The 22,802-nt window shown below is 46.5% G+C and overlaps 1 protein-coding gene across 2 annotated transcripts in view; it reads right to left on the bottom strand.

Annotated features, from left to right (window-relative positions):
- Positions 1-22,802, bottom strand: part of SETD1B (SET domain containing 1B, histone lysine methyltransferase) — a 48,067-nt gene that overhangs the window by 13,581 nt on the left and 11,684 nt on the right. For both annotated transcript variants that reach the window (XM_061466297.1, XM_061466298.1), the window contains exon 7: positions 2,387-3,163. In XM_061466297.1, the coding sequence (XP_061322281.1) occupies positions 2,387-3,163 (777 nt within the window). The remainder of the gene's footprint in view (positions 1-2,386; positions 3,164-22,802) is intronic.

The raw sequence follows: 22,802 nt of genomic DNA, 5'->3' as shown, positions 1-22,802 counted from the left end.
TGGGCAGTCAGGGGATAAAAAGACGCCCACAGGGCTTCCTGCTGTCATGCCTGGGAAGGTCAGGGAGACCTACTGTGTCCCTACAGGGACCTAGCGCAGGAACCGGCATACAGCAGAGCTCAAGTGCTAAGACAAGCTTTGATCTCTCCTGTGACATAACAGGACTACTGCAGCTAGATGGTCCAAGGATAGGAGATATTAAAAGATATTATCTTTCCCTATAAATGTGCTTCATTTATTTCTAAAGAAGAAAAGATGTAAAAAAGCAGATATGTTGTCTTACTTACACTGCAAACCTCTGAAAGTAACATGATTTCTTTCACTATCATCAGTCAATAAGGAAAAATACGAGGAGCTCCAATTAAAACTGTTAGGAAGGAAGAAATGGGGATGCAGGGCCTGTTTTAGAGGGTCATTTCAGCTCTAACAGTGCCTGGAGGTCTTGGTCTATTCTAGAAAAATAATTTGGTGGCAAAATACATGGGGAACCTACCTACAGCTGCCATCAAGGAGCCCAGCTGGCTCATCCTCACACATGCACAAAGACACCAGCAATAGGAAGGTAAGTTCAGTTTAGGAGTCAGCTTGTCACTGAGAAGGAATCCTGTCCCACACCAGTGTCAGGGGATGCCCAGCCCTAGCAGAAAGGAGGCTCTGAAATATGTGACATTTTTCTGCATGTGACAGCAGCACATGGCCTGGCAGAGGGCTCTCCACGCAGTGCCCTGAACCAGCAACAGCTCTGGCATTTCTGTTCCTGGTTAGAAAGCACAAGTGGTTTTCCATGCAGCAATTTTGTATGCCCAATTAGACTACTCATGTCCAACATGACCTGTGGCAAGGACTGTGGCAAGCTGCTGTGGTACAGTCAACTTCCTGTCCCAAAGTGGATTACAGATTCCAGGTGAAGGGAGGAACATGCTAAATCCAGCCATAGCTCAGTATATAAAGAGCCCGAGCAGCTGCTGCAGATTTGCCTAGGCTTGCTTCTGCTTCTCCACTGCAGATACCTGGTTTAGAACAACTTCTTGGGTACTTCAGTCACGGCTTTTGCAACTTGTTCACTGGATTTGTTTCCCTCATTGCCCTGGAAATCAAGGGGCCTCCTGCAAAAAGGTCAGCAAATGCTGGTGGGAGACAGAAGCTCCAAACATGAGTCAGGAGGACAGGGACCTGGTTTCCTGGCACACGTCACCCCAGCCAGCTCCAAGTCAGAACAAATTACACAGCCATAAACCAGCTGTTAAGCAGCAGCATTACCAACGGAATGGTAATGGAAAGCCAAGGAGCTCTCCCAGGCACTGGAGTTAACGTGCTACCAGCAGGTAATGGAGATACTGCTCTGAAAACTGGCATCTTAAACAGAAAATGCATCTGCAGGTTTGGTTTGTTGGGGTTTTATTCACAAGAATTCACTGCAATAGTAATTCTCAGGTTTGCATGAACCTTTCTATAGTGTGAGTTTCTTGGCAGTGACAAATTCATCACATATTAGGTCACAGAGATGTTTCCTGGCTGAGGTACACTTTAAATTGGCTGAGAAAGGATGAGACAACTCACGCAGAACTGTTTTCTTAACTAATCCCTGGAACTCCTCATGGATTTGGCCAGTATTCAGCTTTTTAGTTAACTGCTGCTGTATACATGGACTGGGGAGGTGGGGGGAGTGCAGAGGAGTGGATCTCATCACACAGAGTGGAGAATACAAAACAGCAGCTTGGTGGTTTCAAACGCTCCTGTTGCATCTGACTTCAGGTTTTTTGGAGCTGAAGTACAGTTTCCTCTTAGATGTGAGAAGCCCTTGCATGTTTTTCTCCTGATGGGGAGGTAATTTCTTCCTGCAAACCCCTTTCTGGAGGCATCCAGCCAGGATGAACTGAGCAGCCATGCAGGCCGGGTTGGGCAGCATGCCACCAAAGATGAACATGGTGTCCAAGACCCTGTGCTTAGTTCCTTGCAAATAAAGGGTTCCCCTAAAGTTGGAAGAGGATGAGAGGGGATGAGAAGGAGCTGGAGGGGATGAGAAGATCACCCCAAAGCAGAGGGATGACACCAAGAACTAAACATTTCTTCCTTGGGACCGCATTCAATCAGCGGGATGGTGTGAGACAGAGCAGCAGCTCACTCCTAGGTGAGCAGCTGTGACTCCACATGTGCTCAGAGATAACTCTGCAATGGTGTAATTCCACCTGTGACTGGAAAGGACTAAAATTCCCACTTGTGTTTGTTCTGATGGCAAAGCAGCACAAAATGCCTGCATATATGGCGTGACACCATGGAAATATGCCAAGTTTAATACCAGAGTGTTACACTGTCCCAAGGCAGGTGCCACAAGCACTAAGAACAGTTCCCCTCGGGATCCAGCAGAGAGTATGTGCAAGCCTACCTTTGCCAGACGTTCCTTCTTGTCCCACCAGTCATCAAATGCCCGAAACGCTACCACTTCAACCATCTTCCGGTTCAGGTCCCTTTTCATGATAGCCTTTAGTTCCTTCACTATGACCAAGAGGACTCCATCCACAGTGGCTTTGTGGGGATCTTCCTTCTTCGGCTCATAACCCGGTGGTGGAACCGAAGGGTCAAACTTGGGCAGCGGTGGCCACTGCTGACCACGACCAAGAGCTGCTCCCATAGAGAAAGGGCGGTAGGGTGGAAGGTTCACAAACTGCATCCGACCCGTCATGAAAGGCGGATACTGGTATGTGTTCTGTGCCTGCATCATGCGGCTCAGCATCTGAGTTTGCATCTGGAAGGACATTGGCATGCCACCCCACTGGTTCCCCAAGACACTTATCATATCCACTTGCATGACAGGGAACATGCCAGGATGGAACGGAGGAAGCGGAGGCAAGATATGAGGTGGAGGGACCCCAGGAGGGGCAGGGAGTGGTGGTGGGGGGACAGTGACAGCAGGGTGAGTAGGTGGAGGTGGTGGAGGCAGCGGCGGAGGCATCGGGAAGCCTGGCTGTGGAGGTGGTGGAGGAGGAGGAGGAAGAGGAGGGAATCCTGGTGGTGGCATGGGAGGAATCGATGGGGCCATCACGCCTGTGTTGCTGACAGAGGAGTTCACCACAATGGTTTTGGCACATTCTGCACTGGTGATGGGTGCAGGGTTGGTCTCATCGTCAGAGATCTCCATGTCCTCCCCTGAAGAATGCTGACCCTGCGGCAAAAAAGGAGAGAAAAGGTGAGGAGCACATTCCTTTTACATGGAATATCACAGCGCCCGCTGCTTCAAACAAAAGCTAAGTTTCACACACACTTTAATTGGGAATGGAGAAAAGCAAGCGATGCTCTGAAAAGAAAGGGCCCACTGAGCAGCTGGTGCCTATTGAAGCCTTTCTCTTCTATGTCAGACCTCAGAAAGCAGAGAGGTAAAAGCTTTCCAAAAGAGCATCAATACCAACTGAACAAAACCCTGAGCTCCAATGGAATAGGAGGAATTGCCCCCCTGCTCAGCAAAATAAACACAATTCAAACATCTTTCACTGCAAGATTCATTAGCTCTTATTTGCACCCAATACTGACAACGTGCATTCCACCAAGAATTTTTATTCCCTGGTTTTCACCATGCTCAAATTACCCTGTTTTTTTTAATTATAATTCCTGGCTCATTTGCTGTCAACTCTTAACCTCTAATTGTGGGAAGACAACACTTCCACGTGGTTGCTGCTGCAAGCTGTCTTGACTAGACCACAGCAATTCACATGGGGAAAAGAGAACCCTACGTCTCCTTAAATTACCTTTAAGCATCAGTCATAAATACTGGGATTCAAAGACACAGCATATACCATGGTTTTGGGCAAAATGAATACTTTACTAGCAACAAGAAGTAGAGTTATATAAAACGCTGGAACAACGTCCTACCTCCGCTATCAAAGGGATGGAAAATGGATTACAACAGAAGGTGCCTGCTTGTTCTGAAGTCTCAAAGCTGCCTGATTAGGTCTTGTCCAACAGAAAAGCCCCATCCTCAACAGCAAATGGTCACACCTGCATGCTACGTCCTACAGGCACTTCAGTCCTGAAGGTGTCTCCAGCACAACGAAACCACACATATGACTGTCACATCCCTCAGGTATCGTGAAAACAAATCCCGATAAGAAATACAGCAACCAAATACTGCTGGAAGACATATCCATCACACTGACAGTTTATCTAGGAAACACGAATGGGACTGACCCTTTACTAGTGGGATGTCAGCAAACACAGGACAGGGTCAAAACAACCGCCTCCAAAACTATTTCTCCCATTCTTCCTTTTGTTCCATCACTCTTGTGACAGCAAACACTCCTCAGCTATTTTCAGGACTGAAGAGCAGCATTCACCACAACAGTGCCTCCCAGGCTCTCTATAAGCATGGCTGGTTTGCCTCCTTTGAAAGATTTACCAAGCACCTCCTTCCTCACAACAGCTTCGCACAACAAACCCAGACAAACAGTTTGGATGTTGCCATCAGCTGATCTAAAGGAGAATCCCTACATTCACCAGCACAGACCAGAGCACAGCAGTGATGCTCTACCTCCACCGGAGCTCTTCTGCCTGCCCTGCATGCTGCAGGCTCCAGCCCAGCTGAGGCAGTAAGAAGAGATCGCAGTCAAATGGTCTTTTAAGTACTTCTCTGCATCTCAACCCTAGCAAGAGTTCTGGATCCTGCTGGCTGTTTTCAGCCAAATTTGACTCAAGATCCCCAGGTTGTTTATTTCTTCCACGTTTTGTGCCAGCAGGTGCCTCTTCTGTCTGCCCTCCTACTAGTCTCCCCAGTCTGAAAGAAAAGAGCGACAGAGCTCAGCCTTTATCAGACACCGGAGAACCTGCACTGGAGAGAGCTGTTGGGAAGAAGCAAGCTTTGTTGGCTTTAAAGCTGCTGTGATATTATTTGTAACCGGTGTACCTTGCATGGGATAAGGGAACAAAAGCAAGAGCAGATGAGCTGACAACTCTAAACTGTAGCTGTACGAAGCTGAGTATCCCAATCAAACCAAATGCTTCACGTTTAAGCAAAGGTCATCTCTGCTACAGCAGCTACCACCAGAGAGCAGGCTGAGCACAACACTTGGAACAGCAGCTTTGCAAATCCTCTTGTCCTAGCACCTCCCCTCGCCCTGGCTTCCCCGCATTCTTCTGCTGCAGCATGAACCCACCGGCTCATGCACTGCATGGGTCACCTCCAAAAAGCCACCCATGGTTTTAGGGGTCTGAACATGTCCAACCCCTCAGGAGACCACTGTGTAACCATCTGCAGAAGGGCAGAAAGCACAAGCCTGGCAAACCCTGCAGCAAGAGCTAGGAGTAACGGAGACAGGACTTGCATCTGTGCGTGCAGGGAGGTATTCCAAGAGCTGTTCTGAAACCCCTCAAATGAACAGCTAAAAAAAGAGAAGTCGAAATAATAACCCACTGCACTTGACTCTTTCCAAAGCTGAACTGTATCATCTCCTCCTTGAGCTGTACACATCTGGCTGAGGTTTCTAAGCAGGTCTCACCCCCTGCATCCTCTCCCCAGCTGCTCTATTGCAGTCACGTTCCACGCTGATGATGCTGGGGAATGAGAGGACATTCTACAGTTTCAACTGCTGCAGCTCCAGTGAGCGGAGCAAAGGAAGAGCAAAGATGGGGACTGTGGCAGGTGCAAACAAGTTTCCTGTGGAACAAACGCCGTTTTTCAGTCAGTGAACACAAAAGGCACTGTTAAATGCACTGGTTCCAATTGCAAAAGCTGGATGATGCTAAAGGTCAGCATTAGATAGGAAGCCACAACTATTTAGGCTACCAAAGATAGGCAAAATCAGCTTCACACTCGCATTCACCTCATCTTATGGGGTATAGAGGAAAGTCACCCCATGAAGCCTCATTGGTGCACCAACACTAGGCAGTATGACGGGGAGCTCCAAGCCACAAATCCTTCCCAATCCCCAGTTCTCCCTGCAGGATTCTCCCCTCCTGCAGCACCACCAGCCCAGAGCAGCCCATCTCAGAAAGTGCTGCTGCAGGAGACCTGCATGCTCCTGCCTATCACCCAGAGCCCACTCCCATCCACACCAGCCCTTTGCTCAGTCTCAATACCAAAGAATCCTGCCTGACAAATAATGTTGGTTTTCCCTCTTGAAGGAAAGATCAGCTGGAAAAAGCCAATCCTGAAACTGCAGAGAGGTGGCAGGACAAGCTGGAGTCCATGCTGTAGTGCACGGCATGCTTTTTTCCTGCATACATGTATTTATAAGTTGCATATATTTGCATACATAGTTGCATATATACTGCCCATCCCTGTCAGTGCTCAAAGCCAGGTTGGACACAGGGGGTTGGAGCAAGCTGCTCTAGTGGAAGGTGTCCCTGCCCATGGCAGGGGTTGGAACTGGATGAGCTTTAAGGTCCCTTCCAACCCAAACCAGCCTGTGATTTATGATTTATTTTTACTTAAGGTGAAATAAGAACTGCTAAAGCACTAAGGAGCATCATTCACATATGAAAGATTATTTTAATTTCTTTTGGCGCTCAGATGTGTCTCCAGGAAGCAACAACAGATTCTCTGCTTCCTATAATATCGGGCTGACAACTCACCTGTACTTTTACAGTGAACAGCCTGTGCTCCAGTTTTATCCCGAGCAAGATGGAAAGGGAAAGAGATGAAGCAGCAGGGAGAAACAGATCAAAAAGGCAAGGGGGTTGAGAAAAGAATAGCCAAGGTTAGGAAAGAGGTCAAACTAAAAGAAGATGGTCTAAAAGGGAGTCTTTAAAGAAAGTTAAGAGGAATGAATATTTAAAGTGGATGAGCAGTTACAGGAAAGCCATATCTAAGGCAAGGGGAAACATGGGCACCAACTGAGTGAAAGGGATCAAGGTACAGAAGGAAAAACCAGGGGGAGACATCAAAAGATCTTCTGTTATATGGATTTCTTTTCATTCACCTTTCTGAACCTGGATTTACTGCGGTTGCTACCAAATACCTCTCAGGGTAAAACTGAAAAGTAGCTACACTGTCCTCCCAAAGAAACTGCCTTCTAGCTGGTCTCCCTCTTTGCTCATGCAAGGGGAAAAAAGTGGGCTGATGTAAGGCACTGTTATGAGGCTGTCATTGGGCTGTATGCACTGTTATGAGGATGTCATTGCCATCACTATCAAAAAACCTGTGTCGATCAGACCTGGAGTTCACTCACCTGCTTTGAGGGCACCCAGTACAACACCTCCAGAAAACCTCCCTTCAGCCCACTGAGAGAAAAGCCATTTCCAACTAAATTAATCTGTGCTGCCATCTTTACTTTGCATTAATTAAATCAGGAGTTAGCAAAACAGGTATTTAATTTTATGCATGACACATTTTTCCAAAGGTGTTTTAATGATGCAGATTTGTTGGGAGAGATTCACATCAGTGTAACTGGTTATAAATGGCCTCATTCACTGTTCACCCAAAATGCTAAATGCCACCTTTAATACTGGTACAGTGCATTTTAGCACAGGCAGATCCTCTTAAGTGAAGGGAACATCCCAAAATCTCACTCCTGCATCAGCCTGAATAATGACAGGGTAGAGAGCCACTGAATGCAGGGTATCGGTCTAATCTCAGAGCAATACCCAGCATTTAGCAAGCAAATGTTCATACCTGCAGAAAAAAGAAACTACATCCTAATATCTGCATGCAGAACTGGCAGTTTCCAGATGTGAAGAGGCTGTTCCCAGAGGAGCAGTGACACTGCGGCAGCAGTTGGGAGCTTCATCGTAGGTGCTGTTCAGTACCCTTCCTACGTGCAGAGGAACTTCACATGCTTTCATTTCCTTTTAAAAAGGCCATCTGAGAAAGAATTCACTCAGAATTTCAGAATGCATTTTGAATACCATCAGCTTACAGCTCATTTCACTTAAATATTCTGCTGGGTACCACATTACTTATATTTGAGGTTGAGAACTTCTATCACTGAACATAGCAACTGCTCTGACACAGCCTGGCTGAGCTCTGGTGCATCAAAATAATGACATGCAGGATCAATGGCATTCAGCACAATGCAAGGTCATTAGCTGTAATGAAGTGAAGCATCCCATGCTTGCAAGAAGTAGCTAACCTTTCAGCCTGCTGCAACTTGCACTCACAGAAAGGAAACAACAAAAGAATTCACTCTTTAAGCCCTAAACCTTAAAAAACTCCATACTGAAACACGGAAAAGCTTTGCCATTTAAAATGTTAAGAAGCAGCTTTTCCATAAAGCCGGAACTAAAATCAGAAGTGACTGTCAGACAAAACCTGGTCAAACAGCCATCAATTGGGTTTGGATTAAGTCCACCCACGTCTAAAAATTCCACAAGTGAACAAGTTTCACCTTTTATCCTTACAAAGAGGTAGGGAAAGAAAAGCCTTCAGAGGCAAGGGGAAGAGGACAACTGACCCAACAGCTGCACAACACACTACAGAGGGTCGAGAACAGACTTGAGGTCCCTTCAACTTCCCTGGCTCTGGCTGCCTCTCCTCGCCATGCTCTGTGTTTGACAAGGGAAATGGCCCCAGAACGATGTGCTGTGATCCCAGGGTGAAAAGAGCCCAAGCTCTCTAACACACACCTCTCTCTTCGCAGACCTCTTCTACAGAGCACATTAAAAAGAACGAGATGTTTCAAACCTGCCGCATTTCTTACACCTTGCAGAACAGACAGGGATCCTGAGGATGCCAACCAGCCACCTGCAATTCTTCCTCAGTGACACGATTTCAACTAAAAACTCCTTAAAAAAAACACAAACCCTTTCAAATTATGGCCACAAAATCCCACCATTTGCTTCACTAAGAGCAAATACCTCTTGCTGTCCCAAAATCTACAGCAAGGGCTTCAGAGAGTACTATTTTGCTCATTTTTAAATCTGCTTTTAGCTGGAGAAGAGCTTCCAGGTTCCATGGCAAAGCATGTAAAGAGCAGCCGTGTGTCCGAACTGCCTCTGCTTGCTGGGAGGGCAACACTCAGGCAGGATGACATGGCAGAGAGACCGTGCTAAGCATCCACACCTCCCGGTGTCAGGCATGAACAAAGCAGACTCAGCACCATATTTACAATACATACAAATATTTTCACTTTGCTATAATTATAGCTTTCCCTCTGAATGAACACACACACAAGGGTGGGACTTTGCTGGTGTGGCAGAAGTGGAGTATGAGAGGGCAGAGCATAGGTGGTTTGCCAGCAGTTTAGCTACAGCAGCAGATAAACCACACACAGAACAAATCACTGCCTGCACCTTCCCAGGTGAGCTCTCAAGCCTGTTCAGATAACTGTGCCATCACCAGTGCCCATGGTGGCCAGAACACCACCACTGCTGCCTGGATCTATGCTGACGTTTACTGCCTCCCCCCGGACACCCTTGAGGTTAGTCACACCTTTCCAAATCCTCTGGGCAGCAAGGGAGCATCCCATCATCCTGCCACTGTCAGGGCACACAACTGCAATCACAGCAGCTTTTAACTGGGATAAAGACAGCTTTCAGGTGTATCTGCACTGTAATAAAATGCACAGCTCACTGCCAGTAACAGGCAAATGGAAAGATTAACATATTACAAATCAGTGATTATAAGTATCTTCAGCAACATGTATTTCTATCTCAAGAACAGAAGACTGCAAGATTGTTTAATATAGCTCTATATTTATACAGCACTTTGCAAACCTAATTCGCAGGCAAAGGTTGCAAACAAAGCAGAGCAGAACACAGATACAACAGCACAACAGATCCACCCGTGTTCCTCAAAAAGGGACACCAAAAAGGCTGCAATGGAGCAGGGATTTCTCACAAGAGAGGAATTACTTGGGTGGTTTGGTTTCTTTATTATCAACTGCTGAAGTATCTCTCACTGCTTGAAAAAGAGAATTCAAGCTCTGTAAGATGACAGTACCCTATCTGACACATACACTGTCAGCCCAGCTTGTGTTTTGGTCTGGTACTTATTTGCAGCACTTCTTTGGCACAAACAATTCTCTCCACACCTACAGGGCTGCACAACAAGTAGAACAAGTGCAAATAATATTCAAGTGCTCACTGTAAACATACAGCACTGCAAACACCAGCCTAACTTATGCCACTTTCTTCTTTTCTTCTAATGCCAACTTTTAAGTTGATACCTCAAACCACAGGAGGAGAGAGGAAGAATTCCCCATCAGTCTCAGGACAGGGGTGAGGAAATCCCATCACTGTGCATGCGTCTCACAATGTGCTCCCTAATTAGATGGTCCTGCACATGGGGAGATGCCACAAGTTGAGATCTAGAAGGATGTGAGGAGGAGCTCACCTGGGCTTTCAGTGCACAGCATGGGTTCTTGAGAGAGGGAAGTTTACAAAGGGAAAAGGTCTCTTCACTCACTTGCAGTGCTTCCTGGCACTAGAAACACTGTGTTTTAAGGACAGCAGGAGAGCTGGAAGGCTGCCCAATGGTCCAAGCCATCATTAGAAAATCTAGTGAATCAAGATGACAAAATGAGCTAAAATGACTCCTTCACAATGGGCAGAAGTACTAAAGACAGCAACCCAGGCTCCTGCAAATTTACACCGCCAAGTTCCTGAAGCCCCTCATATGCATCAAGTTAAAAACTTCTTTTATTTAGCAAGCAACTCAGGGAAGAACAACTAAGTAAAGCAAAGAGGACAGAGATGGGAAGCAAATGCAGTGCAACAGTGGTCCAAGGTAACCAGATCTTCACTGATCCAGACACAAGACAATGTGAGAAATGTGATCACAGGGGGAAAAGACTCAACCAGTATTCAGTACTTTCAAAAATCCATTCTCTTGGCAAAAACGCACACACTTCAGTTTTCAACGTGATTTTCAAGAGCCCACTGCACAAGCTTCCTAGGACAGCAAGCCTCACATCCCTAAAGCAAGCCAGTGGGAAAATAACTGCCAGTTTTGCCTCAGCACAAAGCCTGAAGAGATGAAGTAGCAAAGAGGGCAATAACATGCTGAGGGGTTTGCTCTGTTTGTTAGCAAGTGCACTACCTTCCACAAAAGGGGTGGTTTCGTTCAGATCTTTCTCCCTTCCAAAAGAGAAAAGAGGCTCTGAACTGCAAGCTTCCAGGCAAGATCACTGAAAAAGAGATACTTGGAGAAGCCAGACAAAGCCCTTGGGCTACCTGCCTGTACAAGAGACTGTGGTGTCTGCAGGGACAGCTCTAGGAAAAGTGCAGGCTCACCTAACATCCTTTGGGTCCATGTACATCAGTGCTGAAACTGGAAACTTCCAGACACCCCCAACTGCACAGGTTTGAGCAGAGATAAACGTGAATATACAACTGGGCAGATCATAAAGTACAGCAAGAGTAAGAGACGGGGACTCAGTGGCCCCCATCCTGAGTTCGGGGTTGCCTGGGCAGCCTGTGCATGCCCCGATGTGAAGCTGGCCTGGACAGTCGCCCCTTCTGCATTATGTGAACAAATCTGAAATGGCAGGATGAATGTGTGCCAATTCAGGGGCTGCCTGATGCGGACACAGTGGTTCTCATTACATATGAAACACCCTAAAATTGGATTTACCATCTCATGGAACCATGGCCTTTTCCCTCAAGTCTTAAGTAGATCTCATTAAGGGAGAAAAAAAAAGTTTTTTTTTATGGGGGGGAGGAGGAGGTAGGGAAAAGGAAGGAGGAAAAGAGAAGGGTGTTAACATTGGAGAGACATGTAACAAGACAGGATCTTTCCACAGGAATGGTTGTTCTGGTTTCCCTGTATTAGATGGGGGAAGGGATAGCTGAAGAGCTATTTGCAATCGAACTTCAAAGACTTTAGTCGGCTGGGAAGCTAAGTCATGCATAAAAGGATGGTAGAGTGGCAAGAAAATACCCCCTACAGATAAATTAGTCAGGGAATGTTCTTTGCTTCTCCCAAAGACTTTCATACAGCCAGACCAGCTTTACCCAGGTAAAGCCCTTTTCAGACACCAGGTTCAGTGATGCAGAGTACTGGGAACAAACCAGCCAAATCCAACAGAAGAACTGAACAGCCTCTCTGAAAAAAGAGAAAGGCAGCAATAAGCATGCAATGGGCTTCTCTGTCATGTTCTGCCATCTCAGCTATTATCAGTAGGTTTTATTCTAAGGTCTGTCCACACACAAAAGATGCAGAGCTTGAGGCAGTTTCTCCCTCCCTAAAGATGCAAAGAAAAGCCAGGAATTTAGCAGAAATCACACCGCATATGGAGAACTCATTTCCCAATGACTCTGCTGTTTTGTTCTTTGTGCTGGTGTGCAGAAATGCACCCACGTTTCTAGAAAGAAGGTATTTTACAATCAGAGATAAAGGGAATTGGCAACATTAGATCAGAGTCCACCTATAAGTAAAACATAAAGGTGCAATAACTGTCTGTGCAGAGTACACAGACACCTTATAGCTCAGTGCCAGGCAGGAGCTCATATGCCATCCCCTGAGCTTACCCTTCTACTTAAACCTTAGGTCAAACGGAGCCATGAATTCAGATCTTGCTACCAGTAGGGTGATAAGAAAGCAGATAAACTTAGAAAACAGTCTAGCCTCCCAACTGGTATCAGCCTACTGAAGAACAGGCTGTACACATACTGTATTTAAACAAGTTCTAATCAGCAGAACTAGGCCAGTTTGATATTCTTCTCCTTTTACACACTACTACTACACCCTGGAGCATCTGAAATCACATGGCTGACAGTTACGGCAGCATTTTCAGCACTCTGATCAGTGTCCTCTGCATTTCCAGTGTTAGTAGCAACAGCAGTTTCATTTGCAGGACCTGGATGTCCACAATGCAACCTGAGCAACACTGAGTCTCCTCAGAAGGGACAGTGGAAATAAAGGAGCTGAGGTCTTGAAGGACAACGGGCACAAGTTAAAAAAAAAAGAGCTTTTTGTCAGATGATTCATCAGTATCATCTTTTAATGCTCTTCTGCTCGCTGCCGTCTGCTCTCAGACCCAGGTATCATTAGTATATCCTGAGGCAGCAGCTCAGACACTTGCTTTCCTTCTCAAGAGGCATCACAAATGACGAACCTGGCTTCTTCCTCCTCTCTCCCACAGTTTGAGCTATTCTTGCCCTGAATTTCTAGGATGCAGATCTAGGATCTAGTCCTGATCCATTCACGCAACCAGGGAGCAAAGAGGTGCAACTGGTTTTAGCACCTGCAAGAAAACCCACAGCTGATTGAGGTAGCCCAGAAAAGCCCCTTCCAGACAAATACAAACTTTACTTCCCCAAAAAGTGTGGAACAAGCAAGGGGAAAGGGTTGAAGTCCTGATTTTCATGTGACCCTTTCCCTTTCCTGAAGGCTTTTGCTGAGACTTCATGAGCCCTCCACTGCTGGCCTGAGATGTTACACAGACTTAGCACTACTCTCCTCCTATCCCAGTACCAATTATTTAAGAACTAAGGAAGCACATAAAAGGGAACATGCTGTTAATAAAGTCTTTAGGATCTCATTATCATCTTTTGCCTGCAGTCACAGTGGCAACACAGTATGGTTTCAAATCAAGAGACCTTGTGGCCTTCTGTTCTGGAGACAGCCACTGCCATCATCCCAAGACGGGACAACAGACATCTGCTGTGTTTCTGAAATTCCCAGCAAAACTGCTGCAGAGAAGCCTGCTCAGCCAGTCCACCCGATCCTCACAAAAAGCATCTAACCACTTTGCATAAAGCCCCTACTGCAGGTGGTGCAAGGGAGGTGCTGGGAGGCAGCAGCAGAGAATGACCCTGAGGAATTAGACGCTCGCAAGACAAAAAATTCCCTTTAACTGGCTGTGGCTGGAGCAGGAGCCCTTTGCAGCAGTGACCACAAATGATGATGGGCACCCTAATGAGCTTAGCAAGCTCCACTCATTTTCTGAGAATTACAACACAAGCTGGCAAGTCCTTCCCAGTAAAGGATGCATTAAAACCCAACTAGACCACAGGAGACGCTTCACTCCAAGGAACCTATTTCAAGCAGCTATAGAGGCTCAGTAGAGATGTTCTTCCTCAAAAGTAAGGGTGAGGCCAGCAAGAAACAGTTCCCCTTTGGTAACACTTCTCTTAACAGACCTCTCTGGAGGCAATTTGAATTTTTCACTGCTTTATTTCCTGCTTAGATTTTCCTTCTCTTGCTGTACTCTGATCTAACTAAGTGCAGTCAGAGAGGAGAGAATCAGCCACATCAGCTGAAGTATCTAAAGTATTCATTAAAAGTCTTCCTCATTCTAAGACAAAGCCTGAAGCAATATCCAGCCAGTAATACCTTCAGGTTAACCCTCTCCAAAACCTGCACAGTGAGGGGAAGGCAACTTTTCCCCCATACCTCTGCTCTCAGGTGACAGAAACATAACCCATGTGCCCATCAAGTGTTGACTGATCCCTTAACAAAAAACAATCTCTGTCCAGGACATGACATTTCTCATGGCCTTTTAGAAGACACAAAACCTCTGCTATTAAACTATCCCCATGATATGCAAAATAACCACAACTGTTCTAAATTACCAGAGTGGAAATACCCACAGCTGGGCTGCACTCCCACTGCCATTTGTGCAGGCACAGAATATTCAGAACAGAGACAAGAGGTAAAACATGCTGATTTCCCCACCTGTCTCCTCATTAGCAAGCAGGAGGTCTAAAACAAACACATGGCAACTCTTCTCACCTAAAGCAAACTTGAACTGTATGCCTCATTGCCACAGGATACTGCAAAGACTCAGAAGTGCAGATGGGTTTAGAAATGGATTAGGTATTTGTGGAAGACATGTTCACCAGCAACTACTGAAACAAGATCATGTCCTAATCTGCTGGTCATGAGCAACAAAGGGACCCCAGGGGAGCAGCCCTGCTGCTGATGGGGATTTTTTGCATGGCACAAACTGCTCTGGCCTCCCACTCAAGGTCTTTTGGAAACCTAGAGGAAATAACTCCCCCACCACACACAACTAAGGTAAAGACATGCCTTTTCCCTGCTTACTCAAGAGTTGGTCCAAAGTCTCTGTTCTCTCTTGCAGCAAAGCTATAATCAAGCTCTCCCACAGATGGCTGCTCAAGGGGAAGGGCTGCCTGCACATGGGCAGAGCCATCCAGCCACAGCCAGTCCTGGGTGCTCCACTCCTCACACGAGCCACCTCAGCCTTCAGACTCTTTCAGGCCTCCCCATGTTGGTGACACCTACTTTACTCAAAACACTTGCTTTAAAAAGCTTTGCTAAAATGATCAAGATGAGTGCAAAGCCCTGCAGAAGCACACAGTAGTACAGCATCCTTACTGCCCATACTTGACCAGACATACCTGAACCACTCTCAGTCACACAGTTCATACTTTTAACTTTTAAAGCAGCTTTTCCATTAGATTGGCTCATTAGTTTGAAGTTACACATTGAACTCATGAAAAGACAGGTTATTCACATGAAGAGCTATGTGAAACAGCTGTGAGAAAGGCACAGGAACAGCAGAATGTGGCTATGTGCTCACACATGCAGGTGACAAGCTGGAAGGCAATGGACATCTTTTGGTTTTTAGCAGTTGTGCAGGAGCAGCTGGCTTGGTGGTTTGCAAGCCTTAGTTTTTTACTTACAGCTTACCCTCAGCACCTTTTGAAGCACCAGAGCTGCATGGTACTTCTTATTCCACATACCACAATGAATACATCTCACTGGATATGATGCTTGTACTTCACTAGAACAGTTACACTGAGCAATACTCTAAATACCAGAGTTCAGTTAAAACAGTAAAAGTACTGCAAAACCTGAGTCATAACAAGGGTCCAACATCCATCCTTCTTATGTTTAGCCCCAGCATCTGGTCCTCACACAATCTCCATCCCAACTCAGAACTCCAAGAACTGCTATGAGCTGCCCTTCTGATTTTTTTCAAAGGCATGGTGCTGTCTAAAGCTCACGTTTGCCTTAGTTTGGACACTGAAAGTAGATACAGACACACCCTTTCAGAGCAGGCAGAGACCATGTGGAAGGTGCAACAACCACACAGTGGGTGCAAACCCACCTCCACAGTTAGGCATGTCTCCTTGTCTGTTCCCCCCCCCCCCCCCCCCCATGACCGCACAGCAATACACAGCCAGCTCAGCTGGGCTGAAGAAGCCAACCAGGGTCCCCCTGCAAGCCCTGTGCAGCCACAGCAGCCGTGCCAAAAGGCACTTCCCCTCTCTGCAGCCTTGTGCCACAGCCCTTTTGTAGCCCATGTGTCCCAGCAAGAAGCCAAGATAAAGTCATGCAATGAGATTTTCTCAAGTTGAAGCCTGAGCATCCATCCCAGCAAGGGTCACAGCTTACTTCTGGTGCCTCACAGCTGGTGATCCCTTCATGATGCCAGCTTCCAGGGAATTTCAAAGCAAGCCCAGCATGAGGTCTCCATCCTCCTCTAGGGCTCTGCTAGGATCAGGCTGCCTTCCCCACCAAACCCACACTGCCTTCCTGCTTCTCACTGACCTGGAATTCACCTCAGTAACTGCTGCTAGCACTTTTTTAGTGTAATTTGGGAGCTACATCCCACCTGACACTGTATTAACAAGCAAATCAATTCATTGAGATTCCCTTGTCAAGAGGCATCCTTTCACATGCATCTCCATGGCATGTATTCAAATAGTAGATTGCCCTTTATATTTTACTGTCATTTGAATAATTTTATGCCGTTCTAAGGATTTCCATATTTTCCAAGTAATTCTTTTCCTGGACAACAGCAAAAGGCTCAGAGCACTGTAGTAACAGTTGCTCACATTTACCTGCATCCTTCTCAAAGACAATATCTCAATTATCTGCACTGAAAACTCCGCCACATCTGCTGACCAAAATGCCACATTTGGTGACCCCTTAGCAACAAGGACTGGATTGGGAAACTGTTCCCAGAGCTGTGCTCCAACATTAAACCAGCCCCTGCTTCCACCTGAAATACATCTGTTTTGTTTTGTCTAGGACACTCAAGGCACCAGAAATAACAAGCTCCTTTGGGAGAAGCGAAACCTGGAAAGAAGCCACCAACTTCATCAATCCCTCCCCAGGCTCCAGAGGGAATGTCTCCCTGACACGTGCAACACATGTTAATCCTGCACAGTGGGAGGAGGACACACCACTTGGACACTAGCACAAAACTATACTGCTTATTGTGAAACACAGCTCTTTGGGGGAAAAAAAATGGATATAAGAAAGAAGCTCTCACTCCACACCATCCACCAAAGGAGCAGACAACTTATTCCTTAATCAGACCAGTAAAGGGCAGTTTCAATCCCAGGGAAAGCAAAACCCAGGCCTTCCTCCATGTCACCCAACCTGCACCATTCTCAACCCTCTTCTTCCTAAGGCTCTGTGCCACTGCACGCATTGATACAGGGAATTAGGCAGTGGCAAGTCTGAGGACATCCCACCCTGAAAGCACAGGCAAAGCCAGGACCCTGGTAAGACCATCTCTTCTTCTCCTCTTCCTCCCCTCCTCACCATCCTCAGAGCTGTTTTCCCTAATGATCTCCCATATCTATTGCCCAATATGTATGGAGAGAGACTGGGCAAAACACAGGTGGGCTGGTCAAAGGTGTGCAATAAATTCTGCTTAGTAGACAGTTATCAACTCCACATCAATACATACTCCACTAAACACACAGGTTCAGGGCAGCCAGCAAATCCCAATGCCACTAAAAAGTGCCAAGTCAAAATACCCCATTCCCAGGTGAAAATTGGAAGCTCTGCTACAGCTGCCTGACCCTTTTGCAAACTAAACCTCCAAACCATAGGAGCTGTTGCCAGCTTGGAGTTGAAGCAGCAGTTTCATTTCCTCACCGCGCCGTGCCTGCGCAGTGCTCACAGTGCCCTGTATGCAAACAGCGACTGCCGAAGCCCAAGCCGCGAACAACTTCCTTTACTCAAACAGCTCCTGAAGCAACACTTCTGGAACACCCAAAGGAGTGAACCTATTCCAGCCTGGGGAGAAATGAGAAACCCCAATTTGCTCTCTTGCTAGTTTATACACATCTTGACCTCATCAGGCCTGTCTGCACAGCTGGGAACTTGGGAAAGCAGCCACTGGCTTTATTTTAGCACTAAGCAAATGAAACACTGTTGGGGTTTTTTACCATTGAAAGAGCTGGGTTTGTTCAGCCTGGAGAAGAGAAGGCTCCAGGGAGACCATAGAGCAGCTCCAGCGACTAAAGGGGCTACAAGAAACCTGGAGAGGGGCTTTGGACAAGGGCCTGCAGGGACAAGACAAGGGGGGAATGGCTTTAACCTGCCAGAGGGGAGATTGAGATGAGCTCTTAGGCAGAAGCTCTTCCCTGTGAGGGTGCTGAGGCGCTGGCACAGGGTACCCAGGGAAGCTGTGGCTGCCCCATCCCTGGTAGTGTTCAAGGCCAGGCTGGACGGTGCTAGGAGCAATATGCTCTAGTGGAAGGTGTCTCTGCCCCATGGCAGGGGGTTGGAGCTGGATGAGCTGTAAGATCCCTTCCAATAAAAACCAGTCTGAGAGTCTATGATTTTCTTAATACTTTGCTTCTAGGAGCTGAAAAATTCTGAGCAATCTTGTCCTGATGAATGGGCATTTCCAAAAGCAAGCACTGCACTTTCATACTAAATCCTGAGACAGCAGTAACACTGGGTCAAAGGAGCCCTTGTGGGCAGGTACATGATGCGCCGAGTTAACGAACTCACAGGTTTCATTTTGAGTTTTGCCCCATCTTCACTAGGAACAAACACGCACGCAAACCGAAAATTACAATAGAAGATGGGTGGCAAAGTCATGGTGCATATGGAGAAAAAAACCCATTCTACTGATGAACTGTATCTATTTAGAGGACTCTAGGAAAGGCAACAGCCAGCAGAAATTTGAATAAGCGCTCGTCTGTTCGGTGCTCTGTGTCAGACACAGACACATATAGAACACAGCGGCTGCTCCATCTCCTTCAGAATCAGCCCCAGAAATTAATGCTGTGCTGGCGCCTGCCAACACAATATGTTTACAGCAATTATTTTCTCAATATTTCTACTGATTACCTAACACACTGGCACATTTTCTCAGTGTCACTGCACGTTGCAACACACGCTGCTATCCAGTAACTTGTCTGTATCCCCTTGGTCACTTTTCACAACCATCAGATGTGAAATGCAACCAGAATGATAATGGGCTGGAGAAACTGTGAGGGAAATGTGTCACTTCAATGCGTGGCTTCACAGGCTGTATTTAGGACATCTGAACATTCAGTATCATCACTGCTAAAACCTGAGTGTTGAAAAGAATAGGAAGAACTCTGTAACCAGCAAAGGGAAGATGCCCAGGGCTCTTTAACTGCAAATGGTGCAGAGCTCAGACTTGCAAATATTATTCTGCCATAAGCTATATGCTATGGTTAAACACTGTAATTTGGAGCTAAGTTTCTAGTGCAGCAGAGCATCTATAGATTACATAAGCACAAAATAAGCAGTGCTCTGCCTATTAGCAAGCAATGCAATGATACATACCCCCTCCACCAGAACAGAAAATGTACAGAAAGTCACTGGTGGCAAAACAGAGAATGAACTGAGCCAGTGGCAAGGACATAACCAGCAACAGTGATTTATGAAATGGAATGGCAATGTCATTTGTATTAGGTATGCAAAATGTGAAAGCCTCAAAGTCTTGGCCTGCTATGAAAGAGTGAAAGAACCACTCAGCCTCCCAACCACAGCCTGCTTTCTATTTTTTCAGTTACACTCCAGAGCATTTCACCATTTCTAACTCTGTTATCAACTACAGACATGTTCTCTTATTCTACAGAAGCTGTTGGGTATCTAAAAAACCCAAACCATAAACAGTCAAATATTTCTCCATTTACTTTCCCCCCCATTCCCATGAGTAAACACATACAGGGCATCACCACGAACATAAGGTGAATCCTATGTGATTCTGCTCTGAAAAAGTGACTTTAAAAACTGATTCTGGGCTTGTTACCTCTCATGACTTCCTCTACTGAACACATTTGGCTGGCCAAGCCCTCTGCTCTGCTGACCACCAGCTCTGCAAGCACTCTAAGAATCAAACTATAGCCAAATACAGCAAGTCAAAAGTGAAAACACAACTTAGGAAACAGAGACTTCTCTGCTTCATATAAATTTGTGTAGAGGCAGCAGGCTGTCATGTGGAAAATGGATCAGATGTTCAAGAAAGCAGTCCCTGCCTGTGGTCTTCTAGTGCTAGCTCTGAAATAAAGGTAAAATACTGTGTATTTCCACTGCTTCAGGAACCACCACATCCATATCTTGGCCAGGCTATACTGGAACTGACTCTCAGCCCTGAGCACCTCTGGGAGAATGTGGCCCTGCCTCAGCATGCTCCCTCCTCTGGTCACAGAGGCTGAACCCACCTATGAGCTCTTAGAAGGGTCCAGTGTCATGTCATATTAAAATCCCCTTTGAGGGATTTGTGTGCTGCCTTTTTCTCAACTTCAATACTTAAACTCTGCAAGATCCCCTCAAGTCCCTGTGGCTTCTCACTGCTGCTGTGCAGGGGTCAGGGAGAGCAGAACTGAAGCCACAGTTTAAGCAGCTTGCTCTCATTTTCATTTCACAGGTTTAGCGTGGCTGGTGGAACTCACATGTCAAACCACAGCAGTCATCCCAATCTTTGCTGCCTGGGCATTGGCTGGCTGCATTTCTGGAAAGTCATGGTCATAACATACACCTATTTTTTGAGTTTCCATTAGGAACAGGTTCTGTCAGGCATGATGGCATTCACAGGAGCTCAGGAGGCAGGAAAATGTGAAAAAGTGTTTATGAGACTGGGCATAAATCACAACTCTCAGGGTTTTCTCCCCTCTTTCATTAAAAAAAAAACACAGAGCAGCCATTCCCCACATCTACTCCCCCCTCTCCCTCCAGACATGATGAATCCCACTCTAGCTGTAAATTGGATCCCAGGTGTACCCATGTATACTATACATACATAACAGCTACTTATGGGCATAAAGGCTCATGCACAGTTACTGTAGAAACGAAGGTATCACATTTCCTGGCTCTTAAGACTCTACCTTCTCAATCTCAGCATGCATTTACCTTGAGTAAATCACTTCTGCACTCTCCAGCCTAGAAACATCCCTTAGGAGAGTGCGTTTGGGTTCATCTTTAGGAGGCTCCACCTAATCCACTATCAACCAAGAACGTAGGACTGCCTCCAACCCCACACAAGCTAGGGTACAGGAGGAAAGCATCCTTCTGTAGACAGAGACTGATTTGCTCTTGCACAGCACAGCTCCAAGGGGCATCAACCACTCCTGGGGTGACCACTGCAGGTACTGCTGGCAGACACATTCCCCTGGAGCTCCTCTCACTGCCTGGACAGCATCAGGGCACTGCTTTCTCTCCTGACAGCTAAAGGTTGAACTTGGCTCTGGAGGAAAGGGGAATCATTTACCAGCTACTGAAATACAGCCCAGTCTGGATAGGGATGCAGCAGTGTGGAGTGGCAGAAGACACGATGCAGTGTCTTGAAGTGAATGTCATCACATCCTGCTAAGGCTCCAGAGGGACAATGTAAGCACACTTGCACATAAATTTCTTCCAGTTCTGGCCACGACCACACAAGAACCCAAACACACTTCAATGCAAAGTGCAAATTCAGCCCAGATGTAACCTCAGGGACTTCGGCAGAGCCCACTGTGGGGCTGAGCCTGACCCACCTCATCTATGTGTAAGCACAGCTCAGAAATTCCCCCATGGGTAACTGCTGCACGCACACAGCTTGTCACAGGGATGCTGATGCTGTCCTGTAAGAGGCACCTCAGCATCCAGCACGGCGTTAAAAACATTCACAACAGCCAAGTGAGACACTGAGGTGATACTGTGCTGGTGACAGCAGCGGCTTTTGGAGACTCTAGGGCTGCTGGGCACTGTGAGACTTCATTTGCTCCCCAAACCATTCGCTATGCACACAAACTAATAAATCCATAAGCTGAAACATGAAAGGCATCATCAACATACAACAACGTGACTTGTTACAATCCTTTCACACTTCCCAGCACACACAGGCAGGGCCTCTTCCTGTAACAAACCAAGCAAAAACAAGACCTGGCTCAAATGGGATGCCAGAAAGTCAAACTGTACTTACTTAACTTTTGCACTGCTGAAACAGCAAATACCCTGTCAAAAAGAGAGTTCTTTCCTTGTTACCTCTGCGGAACACAGGAAGGTAAGTTTGCACACTGTTACCCTCAACAATAATAATGCAGCTCCTTTCTTTCCTTGCCATCTTTTGGCTTCTTGAAAAAGCCTTCTCTGCCCTTCTCTCCTGCTGGCAGGTTGTGCTGTTTGTCAGGGATCCCTTTTCTCCTTTTACATCCTACTGCCCACATCCCGATCTGTTCCTCCTCTCGGTGCTCATCCTTCAGCTAAGCTTAGCAGGACTTTCTCTGCAGACCATAATCACTGCTCCGATTATGGGTGTTAGGTGTTGCAGGCAGATGCACAGCCCTTCCTCTCCCACACCCAAAATCCCTGCCAAACTCTGGGCTAGGAGTATCAGACCGGATCTTGAAATCAAACTCAGGGTCTTGCATGATAAATCAGAGCAATTGCTGGGGCTTGGCTGTACCTCCTTTACCTATGGCAAAGGTGGGGTGATTGATGGTTTGACAGCACTTCACCTATAGTACAAACGTTACCGTATTAACAATCATTGACAAAAATTGTGCTTGTTTTGATGGGAAACTGAAGCAAGTCCTTGAAAAGCACCTACTGTCTCACGGAAAAACCTCCCTACAACTTTGCTGGCATCCTTCTGAATCCCGAGGTTTTCCCAGCTGGAGCACCCGCCCAAGGAGAGCTGGCCTGGGGCTGCTCCAAGCCTTGAACAGCCAAACATGAAGTAAATAAGTTCGATCTCTCTGCCCTTTAT

Source organism: Pezoporus flaviventris, unplaced genomic scaffold (genome assembly GCF_033815535.1).
Source record: "Pezoporus flaviventris isolate CSIRO_AGI_PZ_B2104156 unplaced genomic scaffold, CSIRO_AGI_Pfla_v1 ptg000041l, whole genome shotgun sequence".
Classification (NCBI taxonomy): Eukaryota; Metazoa; Chordata; class Aves; order Psittaciformes; family Psittacidae; genus Pezoporus; species Pezoporus flaviventris.
The sequence above is the reverse complement of the archived record's forward strand: the minus strand, read 5'-3'. Positions and strand labels throughout refer to the sequence as shown.